This window comes from Leuciscus leuciscus (genome assembly GCF_965113295.1).
Source record: "Leuciscus leuciscus genome assembly, chromosome: 18".
In the NCBI taxonomy this organism is placed as follows: domain Eukaryota; kingdom Metazoa; phylum Chordata; class Actinopteri; order Cypriniformes; family Leuciscidae; genus Leuciscus; species Leuciscus leuciscus.
The window spans coordinates 26,307,439-26,334,944 of NC_138742.1; the positions used below are offsets into that span (position 1 = coordinate 26,307,439).

The following is a 27,506-nucleotide window of genomic DNA, read 5'->3' on the forward strand; positions in this document are numbered from 1 at the left end:
CCCTGTCCAGCGTATGTGGGACGCTGTCGTTCCAGGCCACTATGAGGCTATTGAGCACCATGTAACAGGAACCCAATATAAACAACATCTTATAAGGGTCACAAATCTCTCTGTGACACCTCTCAGCTCCAAAACCTAGTGACCCGCCTCCTGAAAGGGAACTTCATAAACGATTGATTTGGAACACACTACATACAGTAGACCCCAACTCTGTATGCCACACATATAGTGACTGTATGTAATATGAAATATGAAAACTCACAATTTATTTAATTCATCATTCAGTTTGATGTTAGCATGCTGCTAAGCTAACAATGTGATTTATCTATATTATTGCATAAAACTTAAAAACCACTCGGAATTGGGTCAAATCCACCATTTTAAATTATATTTTAGTATTATTAAGCAGGACTTTTCTGAACAGAATGACATAATTATTTATATTTAGAATCAGCTTTTCTCTCAACTTGTCCAGCATATTGGATCACTTTTTAATGTCGGCATGAAACAGAAGTTGAGATCTTTTTTTCTTCCCTATTGTGATGTATATACAGTACGAGCGAAACGCTTCTCAAACAAGAACAAATGTTGGGCGGGACTTGATTTTGTCCATGTGGAATTGATTGGATGGTTGGATGGTTGTGGTTTCCTATTGGTGGATCTCACATGAGTGACAGGTTTCCCCGCCCTCACGCCAGTAAACAAATCATCAGAGAAGAGAAGAGATGCTGCAAGAGGGATGGGATGTTAAAAAATAATGATGTGTACGGATAAATACTGTAATTTATAATAAATACATCAAATAAAAAAATAAGAAGAATTTGTCAATTTGTCATGGTGACTTTAGCTAATACATTCTGGGATTGCCTTCTCTGTGAGGGATGCCCAAAAGAACGGCCCTTAGATTTAGGACATAAGTTATGTACTTTATACTGGAAGGAAACATAATGAAATTAGGCAGCATAGGCGCCGAATCCCCCACGGAAAAACACAACATATTCTCCATTCATTTAATCCAATCAAAAAACCCACTGAGATTCGGGAACCTCTCTGATAAGTGGATGTCACATCAGGTCATGTAGACACAATTCTACCATAATATTGAGCATTACAACATTACCAACCTGACACAAAAATGTGTGCTTTCTGATTTTTTTTTTTTTTTTTTTTTTTTGCATGATGATAAATTGTATTTTACATAAGTAACTCCAAAATCATCAGGTATATCAGCGAGAAAGTGACTCACGACACAGTCATGGAAAGAATGTGTGTATTCCTACACATCCTACACATCCCAGCTTAAACTCTCCCGATAACTGTATGGGGGATTTGGCCTGGCAGAAAGCGTGCAAAGAATCACTCAAATATATGTGGCTTAAAATGTTGTCTAGGTATAGGGAACTCACTAGATTTCAGAACACAACACTTTTATTAAAGCTCTTTCTCTGTGACATTTGAAAAATAAATTCCACTCACACTGTGACTGACAGGTCGATGTCAGATGGCTATCCATACCCCCTGCATATTTGGGGGTCTAATTACATTGCAAATAGGATAATCAAATTGCTGTTTTGTGGACAACTTGGTCCAATGGATGTAAATTTTAGGATCTAATAATAAACCGGGGAAATGTTCATGAATTGAAGTCTCTGTTTGTAGGATATCGCTGCCGGGCGGAAACCTTGTATGTCCAAAACCGCTACATTTCAGGAAATGGAAATATATATATATATATATATATATATATATATATATATATATATATATATATATATAAAGTATATATTGTGGCTTTATATATGATCAGACACTTTCATGTGTCATTATATTATCAACATTTCAACATTTTCAAAATTGTAACGCACTAACAACCACTCAGAACATCACTTTTGCTAACTTCATGTTCATTAAATCCTGATGGCCATCATCCACTGCATTCATCTCATTACAGTAATATGCTGAGCCGACAGAAGACGACTAAAGGAAGATTATATGAAACAGAACTATCAAAAATCACTCTGTTTCCATGGCAACACACACACCTGGGGAGGAGCTATCAGAAGGGGTTTAGATAACGAGCTCCTGCACAGCTTACAGAAACGTCACAATTTAAGCTACATGTTCTGCACTGCTTTCTCAGCATGTATATTCAGATGTTAGTGTTTCATTTTGAGTGGCTGCATTTAATTTACATAACTCAAAATAAGGCATTCAAAAGTATAAACAGGCTGTTTATTATATAAGTATTTATGTCTAATAACGTCGCTGCTGGGAGGAAACCTTCCAAAAAACTCAACTTTTCAAGAAATGGAAGAAAAAAAAACAGTATATATATTTTTTGTAAACCCGAATAAGTGGGCAAAACTCAATAAATTTAAGGCAGTCAGTTGCCTCAAAATATTTATGTTTCAAATATTCAAAGTTCAAGTAAGCAGAACTTGCAGATTTTTATTGTGTAGCCTACTCATACATTTTACTTGTTCTTAGCATGAAATGTTTGAGTACATTAATCCATACATTTAACTTTAACATTTCATGTAACCTCAATGTGATTTTTTTTGTTATTATAAACTTAGCTGGTTATAACAAATTAGTTCAATAAATGCTAACATGCTAACAATAGCATAGTTTACCGTTTTTCTCAGTCGCTTTGGTGCATTTCTCACATCACTATTTACATTTGCACAACAGTTAATGCGGTTCTCAAAACAATTAGTACAAACTGCAAATCCTAGTTGATAACCTGCAAAAGTGTGTCACTTGCTCAAAATGGATAGCTCATTCCTCAAAAGCAAGTATTCATGTCAATGAAAGTGTCAGTGTCATCAAGATGAAAAGTCCTGACACCATTGTTTATGAACAAGATAGTCAAATGGCTTTGTCATGTTTTCATTATGACAGTTTACTCTGTAAATGTTTTCCAATGCAAAAAAGTCAGATCTTGGTGACACTACCTGAAAATGCTCAAGACAGCACTATATTTGCACAGCCATTTGAAAAATACAGTAAAGTTACACATTACTGTATTTAGTGAGGTAACTGAGTACAAGACACTGAATATGTATGTTTCACATTTTTACTGTATATGCTCTTTGCAATTCTAATTTGTTCACAGCATTGTGCAAAAGAACAAATACACCCTTATTTACAACAAACATACAGTAAACTCCCTTTGGGTAGAGCTGTGCACAACTGGAAACAATATTGCAGTACATATTGGAGCTGAACATACAACATACATACTGTAATCATTCATGCACATCCAGACGTTCCTCTCTGTCTGGCCACATCATTTCATCTACATCACAGCAAATATCATCTCTTGCAATGCAGTGAGGAAAGTATCTCTTCGAGTGGCGATTAAAAAAGATTTAAAAAAATTTGTAAAATTTGCTTGACAGATTTTGACAACTAGTTCAACATTTTTGTATGTAATGACTCAAGCAATGAAATGAGGACTATTACTTTTATATGGAATGACTATTCAGCATTGACAAGTATAGTTAATTTTGACTGACATGACATAAGCAAATGATAATGTTATAAAACAGCAGAGAGTTGTATGAAAGCAATTGATGCATGTCCAAAAGCATTTGCAATTTGTTGGAAGGAATGAGAAACTGCTACTATGATGTGCCCAAATGACTAAATGTTGTGGAGGTTGAACTAACTGTTGTGCAAATGTAAATAGTGATGTGAGAAATGCACCAAAGTGACTAAGAAAAAACTGTAACAGTTGCTGTAAGAATGCTGCAATATATAGCATTGACATGCTCTCAAACCAAGCCGCATGCACCACTTGTCATCATGACGGTAACTCTCCTAAAATCAACATTAACAAAAATTCTTCTAAATTAGCATAACAAAACATTAATCACTACTCAATCTCTCACTTAAGATTAATCTTGCACAATATATATATATATATATATATATATATATATATATATATATATATATATATATATATATATATATATATATATATATATTACAATTAATTTCAGCATTTACTTTCCCTTTCGAGTGCCATGGGCAAAGCATGCTTATTGGGAAATAGAAATCCCAGCCCAGTTTCAGTTGAAATTAAAATAAATAATTTCATAAAAATCTAAACAATGAAACAGTTCAGTTTACTTAAAATATATCAGTTTTGCGTACTCATAAAAGTTAATTTGACTGAACTAATTAGTTTAATTTAAGTTTGTCCTAAGTTTTTAAGTTTTATTTTTGAGTGTTAGGGTTTACAGTGCATAATTAAACACTGTGTTGTGAAAGTTGATACAGTATGACTTTATATATAGTCAGACACTTGCATATGTCATTATATTATTAACAGGGATGCACCGATATAAAATTTATAACCGATAATTCTTTATATATTCTCGATAACCAATATATTGGCCGATAAATGTCAATCCAAATTTTTATATAATTTTTGACAGCCTGATTACAAAAACAAAAGTTTCTTCATTAAAACCCATGTCCCAAACACACCTTTTTTTAAATGAATCCAATCATATTTCAAGCAGTTCAAAACCATCATGGCAAACAATGCGCATCTGAAGTGTCTCAACAGAAGGAAATAATCCATTATTTATCGGCTTTAACATATCGGCCACATTTTCTTATCGGTCCTATATTGTGATGAACATATATCGGCCGATACCGATATATTGGCCAATATATCGTGCATTCCTAATTATTAACATTTGAACAAAATCAAGCTTCAAATGGAGAAATTTGGACATTCGTGTTTTTTCCATCAGTAGAACAGCCGCATCTGAGGCATCACATAACGCTTTCATCAACTTACAGGTTATAAAGTTTACTGTAGCCATTCGGTCAATCAGTTTTTACATTTCATCATATGTATCAGGTCATACATATATATATATTTATATTTATGCACATCTTGATAAAAAGTAACATCACTTCACAACACTTATTTCCATCAAGAGGTGCATCATTTTTTGGTCAAGATCTTGTATTGACAATGCAAGAGTCCAGCACTCTGTAAAGTCTCCTCCAGCACATCCCAAAGACTTTCAATGAATTTAAGGTCTGGACTGTGAAAATGATTCTGCATGCTCCTTCTAACCATTCTTTCACAATTTGAGCCTGATGAATTTTGACATTGTCATCCTGGAATATGACCATGACGTGTCTTCCTACATGGTTGTTTAAGAAATGAAAAGCTACACACTCCATCAGTTAGGGCTAGAAAAACTGTTACCAAACATATAACATGCTAGAAACATAATAATCACAGCAATAATGATCCAGTCATAGACCCTTAATATTTGCCTATTTAAATCCTTTTTTTTTCTTCTTTTTTTTTGAGTAATGAAAACTCTGTCCTTGTAAACCAGTTGTTTACTTACCCTTGCATTGCAAACAAGCAGAGACAGTTCAACTGCGTGCGGCACTTCATTCACGAACAAGGCGGGCGGAGTTATGAGATTTGATGGACAGTTTGAGGAACAAGGTTTAGTCACAAGCTTATTTTCATACTTTTTATTGCCTATGTTTTTGCAAAACCCATAGAAAGACGCGAAGGCTAACCAATAGTAATGATTTATGAAAAAGAAATAAAAATGTCAAAATATGGAGACACAAGGTTTCTGCCCGACAGCGACAGTGATCCTTAATCAAATGGAAAAATCACATTTTGAAGACCTAATAAAATGACATAAATGTAATTTTGCATTAATCATGTGAGGTCAAATGATGGCACACACCAGGATGTAGTTTGGTCCAGTAAGTGTTAATGTTGTGTTCAGCTTGCTGTGTGTGCTGTAATGAGCTGATAACATTCATGGCCTGTCTGTGCACTCAGTCACCTTGGCAACTCAGCACAGATCTCAGCACGCCTCCCAGTGGGACAGCGGTGCACAAACTAATACAAATCAGCTGGTCATCCAAAACTAGTCAAGCAAGGAGAGGACAAACCAGACAAAGACAAATATAAACCTCTAGATTAGATCAGACTGGCTGTCGAACATCTGGCACTAACAAATGAGGGAAAATGCACAAAATACTGTAACATTAACCTTATTCAGGGACGTAAATCTCATTTAAGCTTTGTCTAGGACAAGAAAGAAGACATTTGCTTCATGTCACTGAATCATACAGCATTTTCTAACCAAGTTGGACATAATCTCCTCCTGTAAAACTGAAGTTTTGTCCTAAGAAGCCGCAGCCCAGTATATTTTGTCGCTATGTTTCACATTCAATACAGACTACAACTGACAGCCAACAGGAATAATGCAAAATATCATATTTGGGATATTAAGAAACAACATCAAGATCACTAAAATGAAGATTAATCAGACAATCAATATTTTTACCCAGCCCTACCACTACTGTTGGTGTGCATTTCTGCATTGTGTTGGAGGAAAGAGGAAATGCGCAAAGAGGAAATGTCCAAAATCCTTCAAATAACACAAGCTATTATCAAATGTGTTCTGATTGGCTGTTGTATTGTATCACTGTGCATTTCTGCTGCAAAAACGGATGAAGACTCATTAGCTATATGTTTCCATTCAGATATTTTTATGTGCATTTTGGGATATCGCATAAAAAACGCTGGATTGAAACGGCAAGATGCGCAGAAATTCTAAAAATGCGCATTAAAAACGTATGCGCTCAATTGAGATAAAATGTTTTATCCGATAAGAAATCATGCGCATAAACTACGATGGAAAAATATTCACCGAATACATTTTTCGATGTGCGACTTTGCGACTTTGAAATGTTATGGTCATTCTGAAATGCGTTCCCAAACAGCAGCATACACCTCAGAAAGCAACATTACCGTGTTTATCGAGTTTCGTCTGTGCGCTCTGAGGAGTGATATATCTTATATACGAAAATTTATATATATAGTGGCTTCTCCTACTGCAGCAACTTCGCCAGTTTATTAGGAAGTGGCGATTTTGTTCTCTTCAACTCACTGGATGGAAACATTGCATTAATCGCAAGGTTTTTACGCGATATTCCAATTTTGTGCATAAGTTAAACTCGCAACTTTGGATGGAAGTATTATTTTAGGTTGTGATCAGCTGAACCAGAATACTTATTTGATCTGGTGTCAAACTCAAGGTGAAGTACTTTCAGATATGTGTGTTCTGGATCATGAAGTTTCTCGCTTCGCAGTGACTCAGTGGCAGTTGACGGCGTTTCCCCATCAGACTAAACCAACTGTGTAGGTTAAGAGAGGCCAACATCAAAGCTTGGCTGACAGCTTAAGCAAACACATCTCATTTCCTCTGTAATTTCCTAGTTTTGTGTTCACACTTAAACACACACACACACATACGCATTCAACACTGCATCTCCAACAATGAGCAGTCTCCTACACACAGCTTCAGCTCGCAGAAGGACTGCTGCGTTCAGCAACATCAGGTGTCATGATACTGAAAATGAGAGCCGGCTCTGCAAGCGGACCCCCGGGGGACACAGCCAGCTCTGATGAGGACCTGAAGACGGCACATATGTCTCCAGAAGAGACCCTCATCTGATTGTGACATGATTGCTCTTTGGGGGGCCTCAGGCTGACAATAAATCAGCCAAAGAAATCGTTCAAAATGTGGTTCGTATGAGAGTAATAGCCCTTAATCATTGCTAAGACCTTCATTTGTTAAACATTTATCATCTTTATAATTGTGTAGCTTTTATTAGACACTATTTATATGAATCTATCTATCTATCTATCTTATAAAATGTTTAATAAATCATAAAAAAAATACTACTTTCAAAAGTTTGGGGATGGTAATATGTTTTAATGTTGAAAGAAATCTCTTATACTCACCAAGGCTACATTTATTTGATCAAAAATACAGTAAAACTGTAATATTATTACAGTATATTGTGTAAATATTATTACAATTTGAAATAACTGTTTTCTTTTGAATACATTATAAAATATAATTTATTCCTGTGATCAAAGCTGAATTTTCAGCATCATTACTCCAGTCTTCGGTGTCACATGATCCTTCATTCTAATATGACGATTTGATGCTCAAGAAACGTTTCTTATTATTATCAATGTTAAAAACAGCTTCACATTTCTGTGGAAACCATGATACCTTTTTTTTAAGGATTCTTTGATAAATAGAAAGTTGAAATATAAATATTTTGTAACATTATAAATGTATTTTCTGTCATTTGTGATCAGTTTAATGCGTATTTCCTGAATAAAAGTATTTTATTTTTTTAAATCATATTGACCCCAAACTTTTAAACGGTATTGTACAAATTAAATAAAGATTTTTTTTTTTATGTAAATTTGTACATTTATGAACACTGAAATATGATCTATCAAACATTTTTTATATAATTCTGTAATATCAGCAAGCAGTAAAAAAGGGACAGACACTCACCCATTGGCTAGGTCATCATCATCATCATCATCGACGTCATCATCATCACCATCATCATCTTCTGGTTGGATTTTGCCAGTCAGGTTGCTGTCGATGAGGTAAGCAGACTTGAGGTCAGCCAGGTCATCGTCTGCGGCGTCCAGGCCCTGGATGAGATGGATGCGCTGCAGTTGGCTGATCTGTGTGGACGCTCGGGTGGGCATGGAGTGGGACGTGACCCCGGAGGAGGGGGCGTCACCCGCTTGCAGACGAGGGCTGGACTGGCCATGGCGCCAGGAGAGAGGAGAGGAGCGGTTGGACAAGCTGCGGGCGTTAGTCTCATCACTGTCGTAGCACATGCTGCTCTCAATACAGCTGAAAGACAACAACGAGACAAGGTGGTTACATCTTTATTTTCTAAACATAAGCATAGCGCTTGACCAGTGTTGGGGAAAATTACATTCAAAAGGAATGCGTTACTCTTTATTCGTAATTATGTTACTTTTGCATTACTGTTTCTCTCCTGGGCTGGGATTTCTTGTTTGTTTTTAAATAACAAAAACATGCAAAGGCCTTTTCACACCAAAAGTGAAATAAATAAAGCTGAAGGAAATGTAAATTCACGCCTGTACAATAGAATAGAGGACGCAGCTCAAACTAAACTTCCATTCTGGATCGCAGAGGAAGAAAGTTTAACATTCTTTCTTCAGCAATAAATACAACAAAATGTGATGTTTACCTAAAGTCTTTTTTTTTTTTTTTTTTTTTTTTTTTGCTTATTAGTATGGTTTAATCGGATCATTGAAGGTCAGCAGTAAAGCCATTGGTTAATAAAATGAGATTAAATACACAAATTATGTTTTTGTTATTTGAGATATTTAATTATTGCAGGTTTGCGTAGTATTCTGAGTTTGCATTACACTGTTTTTATTCATTTTGAGGAATACTGAATCTGTTTTTGTGTAAGTGAGATGAGTAAATGCTAACATTTAGTCCAGAACTACAATAACCGTCATGTTCACACAGCGCACACAACACCTCTGCACTTACTCTCAACATGAGGACAGGAGAGCTGTCAGTCAATACATGGGAAAACAATTTTGTTGTAATTTTAAAAGTAATGCATTATGTTAGTAGTAACTTAATTTTGAGGGCAAAAAAAGGTCCATTGTCTATTGTCAATTTAGTGTAGCTATAAACGAAACACAGATATAACTTTCAAACCAAGCCATTTTCTGATAAATATGTGGGAAAATATTTTGCCCTCACATGATATCCCCAATAGTATGGATTGTAATGACTGGCTTTCGTCCATTAAAATTTGCAAAACACCAGTAAATGTGGCCACACCTTCGAAGACTTTGAAAAAAATTCCTAATTTTGACATTAGGCTAAGACATCAATGGCCTAATGTTGTGTTCATTCACAGCTGGACTAGTATGTCTGACTAAATGTTTTTTAGCCAAACATGTAATTTCAAAAATTAGAATTTTATGAAACTCCAATCCTTGTCAATATAAGTGATGCAAGAAGTGACATACTGTACCAAAAGTACTAAAAGTATCTGACGCGACTCGTTTTCTCAATTCACCCACCACTGGCAGGTGTGCCAAAAAAGCTAATTTTGGACCCTGGTTAGACAGGTTTCCAGCCTGGAATAAATGTGAGAAAACCTCTTTAATTCCACAGAGACATTTCTGAGAGTGCAGGCAAACTCATTCGTCATACCAGATATAACTGTCAGCTTATCATGCACACCCGTTTCATCAACACATCGCAAGACTCATCTCAGTCTTGCACATTTTGTGGATGTGTGTCTATGTAGTCTCTGGTAAGTGATCCATCATATGTGGGGACACAGGAGAATTTAAAGGTAAAACATGTCTGAGGATGTGTAATTTCCTTCATGGCTGATGTACACGCCGCTTAAGCTTTCTACAGGAAGTCAATCACACACACAAACACACACACACACACTGACCTCTTGGGTGCCTTTTTTTCTGATATTGAAATAGTAGGTCACAGTTTGGGCAGCTGGAGGAACTGGCTGACCTTCTGCCGATTCCACACCCACCCATCCCCGTCCTCACTAAAGCCCTCATCTGGATAAACTCATATCCTCTTGAGTTGTGTGCCTGCCCCGCAATGATTTTAATGCTCTTATTTAGTTTCCAGGTGTCCAGGTTTGGTTTTAATACTTTTAAGCCCAGCGGATGGATGGAGATTATTTCCCACTGTTCCTGAGCTCAACTTTCAAAGTATACAAAGCAATGGGATAAAGTTCTCTCAAATTTAATGGAATGTTTCTGGTTCAAAACAAGTTCATCTATGGCACGCTGTCAATTACCACAGAACATCATTTCAACTAGGCTAATTCTATAGTACAAAAATATGGGTTGTTGGAGCTGTAAATGTGTTTAAATTATCTTTTTTTCAAGATGGGATCACTATCAAAATGTTTGAGTTATGTAGCATAATTCCTTTGGGTGAATGTTTCACTATGTTTCAAGGACTGACTGACTGACACTCACAAAGTGCACATGTTTTTATGCAGGCTACAAATTACTTCTAACTGCTGGATTCACTAAAGTTTGCAATGTTTGTGGAAATGAATATTTATTAGATATTCAAAGACGTATTAAAATGTGTATTTATTTGAATGCAGACAGTATATGATATATAGTATTTTAGTTCTATAACTAGAACTAATATAACTTTCTATAACAATTTTATTTTTCGTATATTGTTTACTGTCTTTGTTTAACATTTCTATAAAATAATTTATTTGACAGAACTTTTCAACAAAGACAGTAAACTAATAAAGTCGGAGAACAGGAATTCCTGCATTAGCAATTAGGCACTGGCATTCTCAGCACTTTCAAAACAAAAGTCCCACTTTCAACACTTCTCTACGGTGAAGAATATTAAGTTGTGGGAACGTGATAATAAATCGTGGCCACGAGATCATTTTGTTGAGGTAGCAACATCATGTCGTGGCCACGCGATGTAAAGTCGTGGCCTCGAGATCATATGTTGAGGGAACGATATATTTTTCTTGTGGCCATGACTTAATATTTTGAGAGAGCAACATCTATTTCTCGTGGCCACAAGTTATGTTGAGGGTACCACACTGGTCAATACTGTAACCATATACAGCAGTCGGAGATGATGAAATAAAATTTTACTTTGAATAAGGAATGTCATATAAAGATATAGTGCGGTCTCAGACATGGGTACGTAACTGAAAGACACCTGAAGCGCATTCTTAAGTTGAATGGGCTTTTTTGTCGGAAATTTGCTGGCTTGAATTAAATATTCGGGTCACGAATAAAGTCCCCTTTAAGGCCATACCATACCATCTTCTTCCGCTTATCCGGGGCCAGGTCGCGGGGGCAGCAGTCTAAGCAGAGATGCCCAGACTTCCCTCTCCCTAGACACTTCCTCCAGCTCTTCCGGGGGGGACACCGAGGCGTTCCCAGGCCAGCTGGGAGACATAGTCCCTCCAGCGTGTCCTAGGTCTGCCCTGGGGTCTCCTCCCGGTGGGACGCCCCCGGAACCCCTTCCCGGGAAGGCGTCCAGGAGGCATCCGAAACAGATGCCCGAGCCACCTCAGCTGGCCCCTCTCTGAGCTCCTCCCGAGTGACCGAGCTTCTCACCCTATCTCTAAGGGATCGCCCAGCCACCCTGCGGAGAAAGCTCATTTCGGCCGCCTGTATCCGGGATATTGTCCTTTCGGTCATGACCCACAGCTCATGACCATAGGTGAGAGTAGGAACGTAGATTGACCGGTAAATCGAGAGCTTCGCTTTGCGGCTCAGCTCTTTCTTCACCACGACAGACCGGTACATCGACCGCATTACTGCAGAAGCTGCACCGATCCGTCTGTCAATCTTCCGTTCCATCCTTCCCTCACTCGTGAACAAGACCCCAAGATAATTGAACTCCTCCACTTGAGGCAGGAACTCTCCACCAACCTGAAGTGGGCAAGCCACACTTTTCCGACTGAGAACCATGGCCTCGGATTTGGAGGTGCTGATTCTCATCTCCGGCCCCTGGCTGCGCCTAGAAATTCTGTCCATAAAAGTTATGAACAGAACCGGCGACAAAGGGCAGCCCTGCCGGAGTCCAGCATGCACCGGGAAACAGTCTGACTTATTGCCGGCAATGCGAACCAAGCTCCTGCTCCGGTCGTACAGGGACCGGACAGCCCTTAGCAAAGGGCCCCTGACCCCATACTCCCGGAGCAGCCTCCACAGGATGCCGCGAGGGACATGGTCGAATGCCTTCTCCAAATCCACAAAGCACATGTGTATTGGTTGGGCAAACTCCCATGAACCTTCCAGCACCCTGGAGAGGGTACAGAGCTGGTCCAGTGTTCCACGACCGGGACGAAAACCGCACTGTTCCTCCTGAATCCGCCAAACAGGAAAATGTATCGGTCAATGCTGATAAATATAAATCGGACGATATATCAGCTGTAGTGATTTATCAGTGGACTACTACATATATGTTACTAATATTGCAAACTTCTGGTTAGTCTTGGGCAAGCCGAGGAACTACCTTTGGGTTAAGGCTAAGGCTATGCTTAATTCTAGGGTATAAAATCATAATTGGCATTGAAATTTATGTTTTTGGCAGATGCTTTTATGCAGTGGCCTACTTTGCATTCAAAATTTATTTTTATTTTTTTAACAGAGTGTGGAAACCCCTGGGAATCAAACCCATGACACATATGTAGCGCCATGCTCAACTGTTCACACTACACAAATGCTACCGTTTGATCTACAGGAACGCAACCGACACAGAACAACTCAAAGCATTCCATTAATACCCACAATGCACTGCACACTTGCGGTTATCACATATTTCTGCAGACATTTTCAACAAAGAGCAAAAGGCTGAGGAAAATGTCCCCAAAAATGAAGACACTGGATTTCATTCCATTGACGTGAATGTGAATTATCCTTTGAAAATGCCAGGCGCTTCAGTTTGCCTGACTTTTTGTGTTGAATAATAATGACGGCTAAATGACAGTGATTATCGTTCCTTTTATCCTTCGACAGGCCCTTCTGCGAACACTTCAATCAGAGGAAGAGAAAATATGACAAATCAAGAAAGTAGCCATTGTTATGCATCATAAAGCACTGCAAGGCCACACAAAGCAGAAAAGTGTCTATTATAGAGTTTGGGCTCAGCACATTATAGACTTTCTCTCTACAGGGGCATTAGTGTTTATGTGCATTAAATCAGCCTAATTACGTTAAGGTTTTAATAGAATGACTTTACAGCTGCTGAGGCAGAGTAATTTTATACTAGGAGGCAGTCCTAAAATCACCCAGACACACTCAGCCTAAGTGAAAGATGGAGTGCCGAGATACACTACGCTTATGGATCTCAAACAGTTCATCTGTTAAAGTCTGTCAGAAGACTGGAGCTGGATTTGAATTCACATCACCCGTATATGAGCACCACGGCTCAATGCGTCAGAGCACCTGTGTCCACCACTAAGCCATGGCTCTGACAGCTGTTACACAATATACTGTATAGTGTGTTTAGTTTGCAGGGTTGAACTCTTGGTTTAGAATAACGCACCCTTAACAGCTTCCTTGAGCATTGCATCAGACTTCCTCTGGTTGAAGGAGTGCTTATGGTTTCTTTAAACAACACTCTAGCACAAACATTGCCAGTAGCTCTGATATCAATACACTAACACAACATACTGTGTGAGGTCTAGCAGTTGTGGCTTTCTGGTGAGAGGCTAATCCATCCTTTTGCTGTGGTTTTTTGTATGTGTGTTTGTGGACCTTGAAAAGCAGGAAACAACAGGGGGAGGTGCTGATGTGAGAAGGACAGAGAAACATCTGCTGCTCCATTCCACGACTGCTGACTGACTTTGGTGGTGTTCGGACTTGGTCACATGTAAAATTCCTCTGAACCACATTTGTATATGACATATACACTGAAAAAAATGATTCGTTGAATTTAATAAAAAAAAATGATGGTAAGTGGTTGCACACAATTGATTTTATCTACATTTAAACAAATGCATTAAGTTGAACTAAAATTGATTAAGTTCAACTTAATGCAAATTCAACTAATTCTTTTTTTCAGTGTACAAAAAGTGTAATTTTTTTTAAAAGAATGCATTTACATTAAGATAAAATTCTGGCCAATACCGATAAGCTTATAATTATTACAATACATGTTATTATACTATATTGTCTTTTTTTTTTTTTTTTTTTTTTTTTGGCAACCCTTATTTTAGTTTTAAAACCTGATTTTTGTGATTTACTAGAATACAATTAAAGGAGTCATGAACTGGATTGTTTTATTATTTTATAATGTTGCCTGGGGTGCCCTTATAATGTTAGTATGATTTTTACATCAAAAATGGTCATAATTTATAAATAAAAGCCATTTTTCCAAGCCTGATTTCAGCCTCAGATTTGAACGCTCTGTTTTAAGGGGCGTGTCTGCTGTGAGACTGCAGTGCAAACGCCCACTGCTGTGATTGGCTGACATGCTTGCATATGAAATAGCTAATAGTATTACATGAACTCTGTCGAAAACTTTTACTACGTTTTTACTATTACAGCTATCGAGATTAACAAATCGTGAAAAGTATCGTTTAAAGCATTATATTTAAATCTATTCCATCACATGAAAGGTTGCAGCATGATGAGCACTGACTGAGCAGATGACAGACAGTCTGTTGATCGCGTGAATAAAGATCTTATCATTGCAACGCAATTTTTGTAAAATGTTTAGCACAGACACCTAAGCCAGTGGGAAGGGTTGTAGGAACCGCATCATTAAAAATGAATTTAATCCACTGGTCCCTGATAGCTTGGTCCGTTCTTGGAAGAGAAAAAACATTTCCATGTTGATTCTGGCAGTCAACAACAGAGCAACTCACGTGTGCACCACGTTTCTGCATCTTTCACGGTCGAGTGCGTACTTCGAATCGGAATTCATGGCGGCGCTTGACTGAATATGAGGGGGAGAGGGGCAGGGCGGGCTTCCTGCAGCATAGGTCTGCGGTGTCCATATATGGTATATCCTGCGCCGACATGACGTCAAGTCGGCGCAGAAATTAACATCACGTATTTGAGTGCGCGTGCACGTGGGCTGGTTGACGAACCCAGGGGTAAACAAACGCTTCACTTTTAAATATCGGCTTCCCGGCCAGTGTATAATTGTTAGGCAATCATAACATACATTTTTTCTCGTGGAAAAGTGAAAATTACAGGTCATGACTCCTTTAACCAAAAACAATACAAAACAGAACAAACAGTGCATCACCAATTCAAGCAGTGCTTGGCTTGGCGTGTGACCTCCTGTACCTGTGGCTGAGCTGCGACCCCCGTAAGCTGGTCATGGTATCTTCCAGGTTCTGCCGGAGGTCGAGGACATTCTGAACGGTGCGTTTCCTCTGGGACTCGGGATCTGCAGAAAAGAGCAGAGAGGAGAGGATGAGTGACTGGTTAATGCAGGGATTTAGCAGTGATGTGGCCATACACACACACACAAACATAAGATTTAACACTTTGTGGAGAACGGCCAACAAAAACATTAGCGTATATCAAGATGCATGATATCGAGCCATGTTCCACCTTTACACTCACACACGTACAGTATCTCAGCTTTCAGGAACAACACACAAACGGCTTTCTCTCACACTGTAAGAGGGCAGAGCAAACGGAGCAGTGGAATATGGCGATTCAGCAAGCGGGCAGCTTTTCAGGCAGTACTCGAATGAATTAAACATTACATTTCCAGTCTGCCAAGATGCCAAAAGCACTTTGAGCTACTGTACTAGCAAGCTCACTTAAACAGGACATTAGTATTTATAAAAGGTCTCCTTTCAATTTAATTGCTTTCTTTATTTAGGCAAATGTGCTTATACAGATTTATTTGACATTCAAGCTGTAAAACTGGGGGGGATGCATTATACGTCTTAACTCGACACATGTTGAGGACTGTTTTAAAACTGCTGACAGTAAAAGTGCTGTATTTCGTCTAATCAGCCTCCCACCCTAAAAAAAAAACAGCGCTGCTCTAGTGTCAGATCGTAAAACCCACCATAGCGCAGTTTACAAAGACGTTCCCCTAAGTTTATCAGTTCATCAGTTTGGCTGCATACACACAGGATGGACTCGGATGGAATAAAATACTAGCGTATCACATGCAGCCTTTAATGTATGTTGAAATTATGTGAAACAGAATGAAATGTGTAATGTTGTCAAAAGACTCGCTATGCTGGCAAGTCCACTAATCATTTTGGAAAGGCATTGTCTTAACTTTTGACCAATCAAACAATGAGAAAAAATATACTAATTAAAAAAAAAAAAAATTATATTGCTTCTTTGATACAGTTCATGTGTCACACTGGTAATTGAACGTTGAGCGCATTGCATTGTTGTATAAAGCTAAATTATATGATTGAAATGTATATACAGTGTATTTAAAGGGAATTATGATATAGAATGTAATGCATGTACTGTTAGCTTGCTTATTGTGCTCAAGAGCATGATCTATGTCTTTCCACATGTCATACTATAAAGAAACTGCTTCTAACCACAGGTCGAGAACTGTATACAACCACACAAATGCGTGAGGCTGTTTGCAAATGTTCGTTAAAACTGTGGTTTCGGGTTAATGTTAATAATGATAGAACTTGCAAGTATAGTTGTCTAGAGATGCTTTTGGCAAACGTACCCCTAAATTGGAACTAGTGATGCACTGACATATTTGACACTGAAAATATTCTGCCAAAATAGCAAAAATAAAAAAATAAAAAAATTCAGCCGAAATGGTTTTGGAGGGCCAAAATTAGCAACCTAAATAGATATCGCTCCTCAGATGACACATTTTAACTTTGTCAGCGACTATTTCATGCACACAATGTGGATACTAAAACTGAACATGTCAGCAATGTTGACGGACTTCACCATGACAAAAAATTATGTTAGAGTTGCAATTGGTAAATTTAGTTAGGCTGAAATATTAAGAGGAGACTCATTGCCAAAGAGCTTTCCTATCACCTGTGAACATGATACCCCGAACAGCATCAATTATCCAATTACATAAATCATTTGTAATAATATTAATTAAAAAATAATAATTATTTACATTAATTAGCGCTTTTCTCTGCACTCGAAGTGCTTTACATATGGAAGGGGGAAACTCCTCAACCACCATCACTGTGCATTATCCACCTGGATGATGGGACGGCAGCCATACTGCCCACCACAAACCCCACAAATGTATTGGTGGAGAGGAGACAGAGTGATGAAGCCAATGAATATATATATGGGGATATATTTGGATGTTATGATGATGGATAAAAGCCAATGGGAAAATTTGGCCAGGACATCCCTACTCTTTTTTTTTAATGACCATAGACACCCTGAACCTCGATTTAACGTCTAATCCGAAGGACGGTGCTTTTTGACAGTATGGTGTCCCCATCACTATACTGGGGCATTAGGACCCAGACAGACCACAGGGTAAGCGCCCCCTACTGGCCTCAGTAACACCTCTTCAAAAATGTAATTACCAATACATTATCTTCAGTTTTGCTTTTAGGCTAAATGGAAACTTTAATTCCATTTTCATTGTTTTAGTAAAAAAAAAAGACTAATTAGAACTACTTTATGCACATTTGACAGTCCTAAAATTTGGTGGGATTAGTCTCTACCTGTCCCTGCCACCTCACAGCCCCCCAAAAACCTCATCACTCACACCATCTTGTATGTTTCCCCTGGGGTGTGTTAATCCTGAAGCTTGACCAGTCAGCACAGCAGGACCTCATGCCAAACCCTCTGTAATGACATCCAGACTGGCATTAGTCAAAGTCCTACTTTTAATTCACTTTAATCTCCACCATAGAAAAATGATTGTGTGTATGTTTGTGAGGGTGTGTGTAGTGGTCTAGTGGATCAGTACAACACATGGAGGTGGCCCATGGCTTTGTGATGAAAATGGAGAACCCCCCCATGTGGCCCCATGTGGAGTGTCTCTTCATTCAGGCATAATCTCATACAATTAGACTCATGAAATACAATGAGTCTCCCAGAGTGGTTCAAATGGGCTGCTCTGCAAGTGAGGATGGTGGTTTGGTTTAAAGCTAGTTTGGCTTGTACTGTACATAACTGAGGCCCTCTATTATATAGTTATGTTATGCTCTGCTCTGGGTTAGTTCACCCAAAAATAAAAATTCTGTCATTACTCATCCGCATGTCATTCCAAACCCATAAGACATTCGTTCATCTTCAGAACACAAATGCATATCTTTTTAATGAAATCTGAGTTTTCTGTGCCTCCATTGACAGCTACGCAACTACCACTTTCAAGCCCCACAAAGGTAGTAAAGACATCATGAAAGGAATCCATGTGACTTCAGTGGTTTAACCTCAATTTTATGAAGCGACACAAGTGCTTTGTTTGCACAAAAAAACCCCATAATTTAGCACTTTATTTATAAAATATGAATCTCCAACATGTGTTCACGGGAGCACTATAACGCATACATGTTGTGTTGACACGAGAGCAGACGTTGTTACGTGAACTCGCGTTGGAGATTAATATTTTTTAAATAGATTTAAAAATACTAAAAATAAATAAAGTATTAAAGTAAAAAATATTTTTTGTGGAAATAAAGCACTCACGTCACTTTATAAATTTGAGGTTAAACCACTGAAGTCACATGGATTACGTATTTACTACCTTTCTGGGGCTTGAAAGTGGTAGTTGCGTAGCTGTCAATGGAGGGACAGAAAATATCATTTTTGACCCTGGACCACAAAACCAGTCACAAGTCACACGGGTTGTGGCAATAGCCAACGATACATTGTGTGGGTCAAAATTATCGATTTTTCTTTTATGCCAAAAATCATTAGGATATTAAGTAAAGATCATGTTCCATGAAGATATTTTGTAAATTTCCTACCATAAATATATATAAAAAAAAATATTTTGTTTAGATTTTTTTTGCACCCTCAGATTCCAGATTTTCAAATAGTATCCTATCCTAACAAACCATACATCAATGGAAAGCTTATTTATTCAGCTTTCAGATTATTTCAATGATTTAAAAAAATGTACCCTTGTGACTGGTTTTGTGGTCCAGGGTCACATTTGTGTTCTGAAGATGAGCGAAAGTTTTACGGGTTTGGAACGACATGAGGGTGAATAATTAATGACAGAATTTTCATTTTTTGGGAGAACTAACCCTTTAAAGGTTTTGAGAATTGATGAACGCTTCTCTACGTAATAGTGTATATATGGTGACCTCACCTTACTTTCTCATCAAATAAGCAAATTAGAATGATTTCTGAAGGATCATGTGAAACTGAAGACTGGAGTAATGATGCTGAAAATAAAGCTTTGCCATCACAGTAATAAATTACATTTTAAAATATATTACAATAGAAAACATTTCTTTTTAAATTGTAATATTTCACAATATTACAGTTTTTACAGAATTTTTGATCAAATGAATGCAGCCTTGGTGAGCATAAGAGACTTACTCTTATAATAAGAGACTTACTAAACATTATAATGTTTTTTTTTAACCCAAACTTATTTTTTTTTTCATTTTTTTTTTTCAAGTTTGACTTTTTATTTCCAGAGCTACTTGTCCCATGTTCTCCCTGTTATTTTCTGTCTTACCTCTAACATCTATCATAATATAATAATATAATTGTCAAACAGAGCGCGTTTATCTGTTTGGCTAACCAATGACAGCTGGTGGTATGAAAGGAATCCTTTTGGGAAACATTTCACTTCGTTATTTTATGCTATTCCTTTGGATATCACTTTCATTTCATTTAATTTAGCAATATGTGTGTCATAAAACCAAAGATGAGTATAGTTTAGAGCAGGCTGACCACAACCCCCCATTGACAAGATGACAATGATGGTGTCTGCAACAGTCTGTGTCTGAAAGGACCATTAACTCTCTGTGATAGCACACATTAAGCTGTGAGAGGGTAATTACCAGAAAATGGACAGATTTGAGAGAACATGTTGGAGTCAGTGGATATTTTAAACCGAAAACATGCATAGCGGATTTGCTCCCATTCGTTAATGGATTCAGTATTGATATCTGTCGAAGTTAAGCATGCATTTCCAAGAATTATGTGTAGTTATATGTCCAAAAAACATTTGCCGAGAGTTTCCTCTCAGTAATAGGACATTGTGCATGGATTGTTCCAGTTAGCAGTGGATGCATGTGAATTGTGCTGTTGACCGCTGGTGTAACGAAAGGAGACTGAGAAGATCATCACACTTCCACCCCCACGCCCACGGACCCCTGCGGGTCAGTCCAGCTGGCCAGTGCTGGAATGACCTATGCAGAGAGAGAGAGTTCATGAACCTATGAGGTGTCCATCACCCTGATGGATGAAGTCTAAGCACAGCCAGTCTGGCAGCACCACTCAATGCTGCAGAAACATGCTCACGAAAAACATATCGCAGTGATTTCACCATTAAGAGGTGTGACATATAAGAACTATTGATTTCAGTGGCTTTGGGAATTAGCTCAATACTGAGATGATGGTGTCACTGAACGCACAGAACCGTTGCAGCACCATGTGCCAGTTAAAGTAGTCAAGCTGTTCAGATGTGAAAGGTCATCTCCAGTGGCAAGCAGAGGGGGTGCCAGAAAAATATGAATCCAATAATTTGTGGTGCTTGCTAAGAGGTAGAACAAACCCCTGATACCTCAAACCATGTGCATGTTAAGAAGATGTGTGCCATTACTTGTGATCATATATGCCAAAAGCGGCAGAATGTCAGAGACTTGGGGGTGAGTTCTTGTGACTCACCTAGCAACCACTCCAAACATCTTGACAACCACCACAACACCCTAGCAACAACCCTGAACACTGTAGCACTGGACTGGTAATCTCTTAGAACACTCTAATAACCACGTAGCAAACCCTAGCATTCACCTGAACACCACATCATCTGTATAGCAATGTCCTGGCAACCACATTACACATACAAATAACCATCTAGCAACCACCAGAACACCTTAGCAACACCCTAGCAACTACCCAGAACACAATAGCACTGACCTGGCAATCTCTTAGAACACTCTAACAACCACATAGCAACACCCTAGCATCCACCTGAAAACCACAGCAGCTGCATAGCAATGCCCTGGCAACCACCCTAAACACACAAACAACCATCTCGCAACCACCAGAACACCTTAGCCACACCCTAGCAACTACCCTGAACACATTCACAAACTCATAGCAACAACTAGAACACCTAAGCAACACCCTAGCAACCATCCAGAACACAATAGCACTGGCCTGGCAATCTCTTAGAACACTCTAACATACATGTAGCAACACCATAGCATCCACCTGAACACCACAGCAGCTACATAGCAATGTCCTGGCAACCACCCTAAACACACACACAACCACCCTAAACATCATAGACTGGCCTTGCAATCACAATGAACACATTAACAACCACATAGCAACCACCACAACACCTTAGCAACTACTATGAATACCATTGACTGGACAGTCAATCACCCAGAACATTCTAATAACCATGTAACAACACCAGAACAGCTATAGCAATACCCTGGCAATAACCCTGAACAGATTAACAACCACCTAGCAACCTCATAGAACACTCTAGCAACTACCCTGGACACCATTGACAAGCCTGGAAATTATCCAACGACCACATAACACGCTGGCAACCACCAGAGCACCATAGCAATCAAACAGCAATGTCCTGGCAGTCATCCTGAACACATTTACAATCATCTAACAACCACTAAAACACCTGAGCAACACCCTAGCAACCACCCTGAACACCACAGACTGGCCTGACAATCACCCAGAACACTCTAATAATGTAGCAACAACCTAACAACCACCATAACTCCACAGCAGCTGCATTTCAATGTCCTAGCAACCACCTTGAAAACATTAACAACCACCTAGCAACCACCATGCCTTTGCAACACCCTAGCAACTACTCTGAACATCATAGACTCGCTTGGCAATAACTCAGAACACTCTAATAACCATGTAGCAACACTCTAGCAGCCACAAGAACACCATAGCAACTGCATAGCAACATCCTGGCAACCATCCCAAACAACAACTTGGCAGCCTAACAACCACCCAGCATACATTAGGAACTGCATTGCAATACCTTGTCAACCATCCAAAGCACTCTAACATCCTGGTGCATGTTTTGCACAAGTAAACAAAACTCATATATAATTCAGAAAATATATATTCAAATCGCTTCATATGACCACTGATAAAACAGATGTAAATGTTGATGACAGTTTAGACTCCCACTATTGCTTGGTTACCATGTCTTCAACCCTACACTAGATGGCACACATGCTTGGGCTCTTGCCTCTTAAGCTTGGATGAATCCATGCTTTAAAGATTGGCACTCCATCCAAAATGCCCAAGAGTCACATTCATTCACTGAGCAGTAGTAGTTAAAATCATATTAGACACACTTGAATTGACCACTCTAGGACAGTTCATTTCATTTGTGCTTGATTTAAATCCGTCCCTCTCTACCTTCACCCCAATGAAAGTACCAGCAGGGCAACCAAAACTAGCTACAGAAAAACATTGGGGGGTTTTGTAGCTTTTTCCAGAGTTTATTAGAGTATAACAAGCAACATTGTTATTTATGTCTTAATTAGAGGTGTTTTCTCTGAGAGGGCAAGAAAAGCAGTGCTTCCTTTAAAATTTAGATTAGAAAATAATCAATAGTCAAAATAAAATGAGAGGAACTTCCTGCCACGCAGTCACTGTCAAATGAACAGACGACTTGCAAAATAAATAACTCAGCACCCAGATATCACCATTTTCAGTCACATCTGAATCAATATGAATTTGAAATAACTCAAAACATGAAATGTCTATTGATGAGAAGGTATCTATAATAATAACAGCTGAACTGTTAGTAACAGATAAAGACTATTGTACGCAAAATATTTCCAACTACCACTGATCTCATTTTGAAAGTTATGTTACATGGGCTTTCTTTAATGCCAATGGAAGTTGCATGAGAAGCTCTGTAAAAAATCTTCTTTGTCCATGTTCAGTCATGCAACCGGCAGAAATTACCTTTGATCTTAAGTCACATGACTTGCAGAGCAGACTGAAAAGCATTAAATAATTATTAAGCATTTCTCACAAGCTTCAGCTTTAACTGGTGCCCTTTCTTGATGCAAATGTCTTGGATCCCAAAAAGGAATGTATAACATACTACATCCTGAAACAAAAGACATTAGCCACTGTAGAAGGAGGGGGCCTCCTACCCCCAATCCCACTGCTGCATCTAATCAATTCCACGCAGTTGTTAAGCACAGCTCTCGTTTATGGTAATTAAAGCCTCCCCACTACATGGGGTAAGGTTGACGGAAAGGTCCAAGACCATTAGACTTCCTGTTTTCCAAATCGGCTCAGGCCCAGAGGACCCAGCTGCAGCCGGGGTGAGGGAATGAGGAAATTAGGGATGCAAATTTCTCCCCCCGTCGCAAACACATTCTCAGGGGGAAAGCTAATGAATCAAGGCTAGCTGGTTAAATGTGGATGGGGGGACTGCAGTACACCTGCCTCCCCCTCTTTACACCCTCATCTACTTGTGATGGGGTGCTAAGAGAAAGAGTTGAAAGCAGCCGCTACCAATTCAGTCGTTCTCTTTTCTCTGCCTATTCAGGGGTATACAAGTTGATTCAAGACTGTCCGGGGAAAAGCAGAGACACTGGGAGAATTCTAATGGTACATGCTTTGAAACAAAAAGTGGCTTCAGGCCGACAAACAGAGAACCAACAGTAGCTTAGTTGGTGTGTTACAATAATATACTGTGACGACAAAGCACTGGGAGAATGGAAGCTTCCAAAGGAATGGGAGGACTCTACTGTACGTATATTTAGCTCAAAAGAGAACACAATAAAAGAAAGGCTGTAAAGTGTGTTGCATTCTAATGGGATACTTTCTAAACCCACATAAAGAACTTGTCAAATGCTTGCACTGGCAAAGTCACACCTCATTTAAAGGGGTTTAAAAATGACCGTTTATCACAGGATGAAAGATTAACAGTAATCCCATAATTACAGTTGGCGTATAATTGGGATTTATAGGGCCCTCAGAAGTGGCTCTAGAACTTGGATTGTGATTTCATGGTCTTTATTGTTTAGAAAAGATTTGGGACATGCAATAGATAACTGTCCAACAGATGGCTAGATGCCATTTAAATACAGTTTCCTGGTTTAATAATCCTCTCAACACCAAAATGTTGAGATTTTGAGAAGACGACTCACACAGAGTCAGTTAGATCAGATCACATATCTTAATGAAAAGTAGTAAGTCATGCATGCTAACCCTAATGACAACATCTTCTGGATCTGCTCCAAATCCATGGACCTCTAGAGTCTCCTGAAGAGGTGAGAATCCAACTGAGGGAATCACAGTTCCAGTAACTGAAATATCCTGCAGAACTTCCAAGACATTGTTGCAGAGTGTCGAACCCAATATTACAACATCTAAACACAAGACTGTGAAACGTTTTCATCTCTGAAATACAACCATCTAAACCCAAGGCTGCCACATGGTCTCAACAGCTTAAAAGACTGAGAGTGTCTTCCTAATGAGTAGCTGACGCATAGCCTGTCAATAGAGAAGCTAATAGGGTGTAGACCGATGCTTACTGGAACCATCTTTGGGCTTTCTGAGAATGCTGTGAGAGCAGTAAGTGAAATGGACAAACTAAATGGATGTCAGAGAGTGCTAACAGCTCTGAAGACAATTTTTTGGCAGAACTGCACTACTTTTCTAAAAGGTCTTGTCTGGAAAGTGAACAGTGTAAAACAAAGCACAGCACTGGCGCTCTTGTTGGATTCATTGGTATTTTACAAATGATGGTCGATTTCCATCCATAATAATTTTAATTTTCCATGTTTTATTACCAGCGCCGAGGAACAGATGATGTTTAATTGGTTAATTAAGGTATGCTAGGTGACAGGGATCTAAATAAGGCCAAATGAATCCCATAGGGATGTTAATGTAGTTTAATGGCCTAGCATTGTGCCAGAGAAACATTTTTCACTACTTTGACAAACTGGCTAATCTTTTATTAACAATACACTGCGATACTCTTAAATTACTCTGAGTAGGAATTCATTTCAGACTCATTTGTGGTCTAGGGGATATTATATAGTTACCCGCTCCTCCACCACAAGTTTGTTTCATTTCTAGTTTAGCCTATGACTCTGTGTCTGTGTTTTTCAACTCTAATCCTTTACTCCAGTCAGGGTGCTTGGAGACAAAGTGGTGACCTCGACAACATGAAAACAGGAAGACATGTACACACGCAAGCACACAGCATCTGGTCAATGAAGGGACTCTTAAATAACAATAGAGTGTCCTGCAGACGCTTCAGCCAAATGGTAGAAGACACACCACGGGAAATGAGAAGACAGACTGGCATATCCGCACAAAATCACAATAATATCCTTGGGGGATAACTACAGAGGAAGAAAACGGTGATGCTCTGGTCTTATAATGCTGGTGTTGTTTCCAGAAAGTATTATAAGACTTCCTTATCTTGCCTCACTCATGTTGCAATCCCATGACACTTTTTTTGCAAAATCATACAAGAGGCTGAACTGAATTAGAACAGCTGAGAAATTCGAATGAAATAGTCGCCAAAAAAAAAGACCTACTGCCATGACGAATCTGATTTGAAGTTCAGAGATATTCAGCCAAGAAAGAAAAGCAAAGGGAAATATTTCTCACAACACCAAGGCTGGGAAAATTGTAGTGACATTTAAACACAATAAAGCCAGACTACAACACTACATCCACCCTATTGGACACAATGTCAAACTTAATGTCTTTCTTATTGTGACGATTGGAAAAGATGGCTTCCTATTCATGAATGTATCTGACATGGTAAAGAGAAATCTCCTTTTTAAATTTATTTTAAGTCGTTTAGCTCTCAGAGGACTGCAGTAATCTGTTGACAATATGTTACTGTGGTAGCTTGTAGTCATAAAAATATTTCAAACTGTGACACTTAAAGAATATTGCCGGTTCATGCTGTCAAGCTCATTTGACAGCATTTGTGACAATGTTGATTTCCACAGAACAATTTTCAATTTCCATTAAAAAACTGGTTATTCTGAGGCATTTAGAAGTGAAAGTGCAAGTGAATGGGGCCAAATTGGCTCTTTAAATGATCAGTTGTTTTAGGGTCATGGAAACAAAGTTGTGAAATACCAATTTACTCAGAAAAGGTTTGTACACATCTTTTTTCCATGGTAAATCACATTGCATATGTCTTGTGTCGATAATACTGAAACAGTATTTTTACATGTATAGGGTCAATTCACTTGCATTGTAAAAAAAAAAGGCATTCATTTCCAAAGACCATTACTTGACATAATCATGATTCTGGTTATGCTAAAATATCTTCCTGCTCAGTGGAACAGTTGAAAGTGAACTTAAAAAAAATTCCCCCTCAGGGAAAGCTTATTCCACACCACTCACAACTTACCAGAAGCAGTCATGTTTTGTGAAGAATCCCTACATGCCCAAGGGCAGGGAAGAGTGAAGTGGGAGTGATGCCCAAACAACTGCAGGGTTTGTAAACTGACTGGCACAGAGAAACCTCCAACACCACAGCTGCATCTCTTGCAAGCCTCTCAAGACTTAAGGAGGTCCAACCTAGCTGTTGTTGTGCCCAATTACTACGACCAGCGGACACATTTTCAATGAAGACAGAGTCGTAAAAAGAGGTCCATATGGAACAATGTTTTCTTGCCAAAGATTGAACACAAGTGTTGCTCAATTTCTTCTGAAGCTCAAGGAGGCAAGAGGTGGTGCAATGCTGTATGACAAACAAAAACATCATAACTCTGAAATGACTTCAGGCTAAAGTGATCCCATCACACCATGTAGGGTCAAAGAGACCAGCTGTGGAACAGGAGACCATGTGTGGAGGGAACACGAGATCAACCGCTTCTTTCCGCTTTGGGGCGAAATTATTGCTTTTAACAAGGACTCTCCAGTCTTCTTCTTAAAGCAAAGATGAGAAGATCTGTCTGAAAGCAGCTAAGAAGAATATTTGAATGCA

General features: G+C 38.7%; 1 protein-coding gene across 7 annotated transcripts in view; it reads right to left on the reverse strand.

Annotated features, from left to right (window-relative positions):
• nav1a (neuron navigator 1a) overlaps positions 1–27,506 on the reverse strand; it is a 148,037-nt gene that overhangs the window by 76,315 nt on the left and 44,216 nt on the right. For all 7 annotated transcript variants that reach the window (XM_082144964.1, XM_082144968.1, XM_082144966.1 and 4 more), the window contains exons 5-6: positions 15,707–15,809; positions 8,385–8,738 (exon numbers count right to left, since the gene is read on the reverse strand). In XM_082144964.1, the coding sequence (XP_082001090.1) occupies positions 8,385–8,738; positions 15,707–15,809 (457 nt within the window). The remainder of the gene's footprint in view (positions 1–8,384; positions 8,739–15,706; positions 15,810–27,506) is intronic.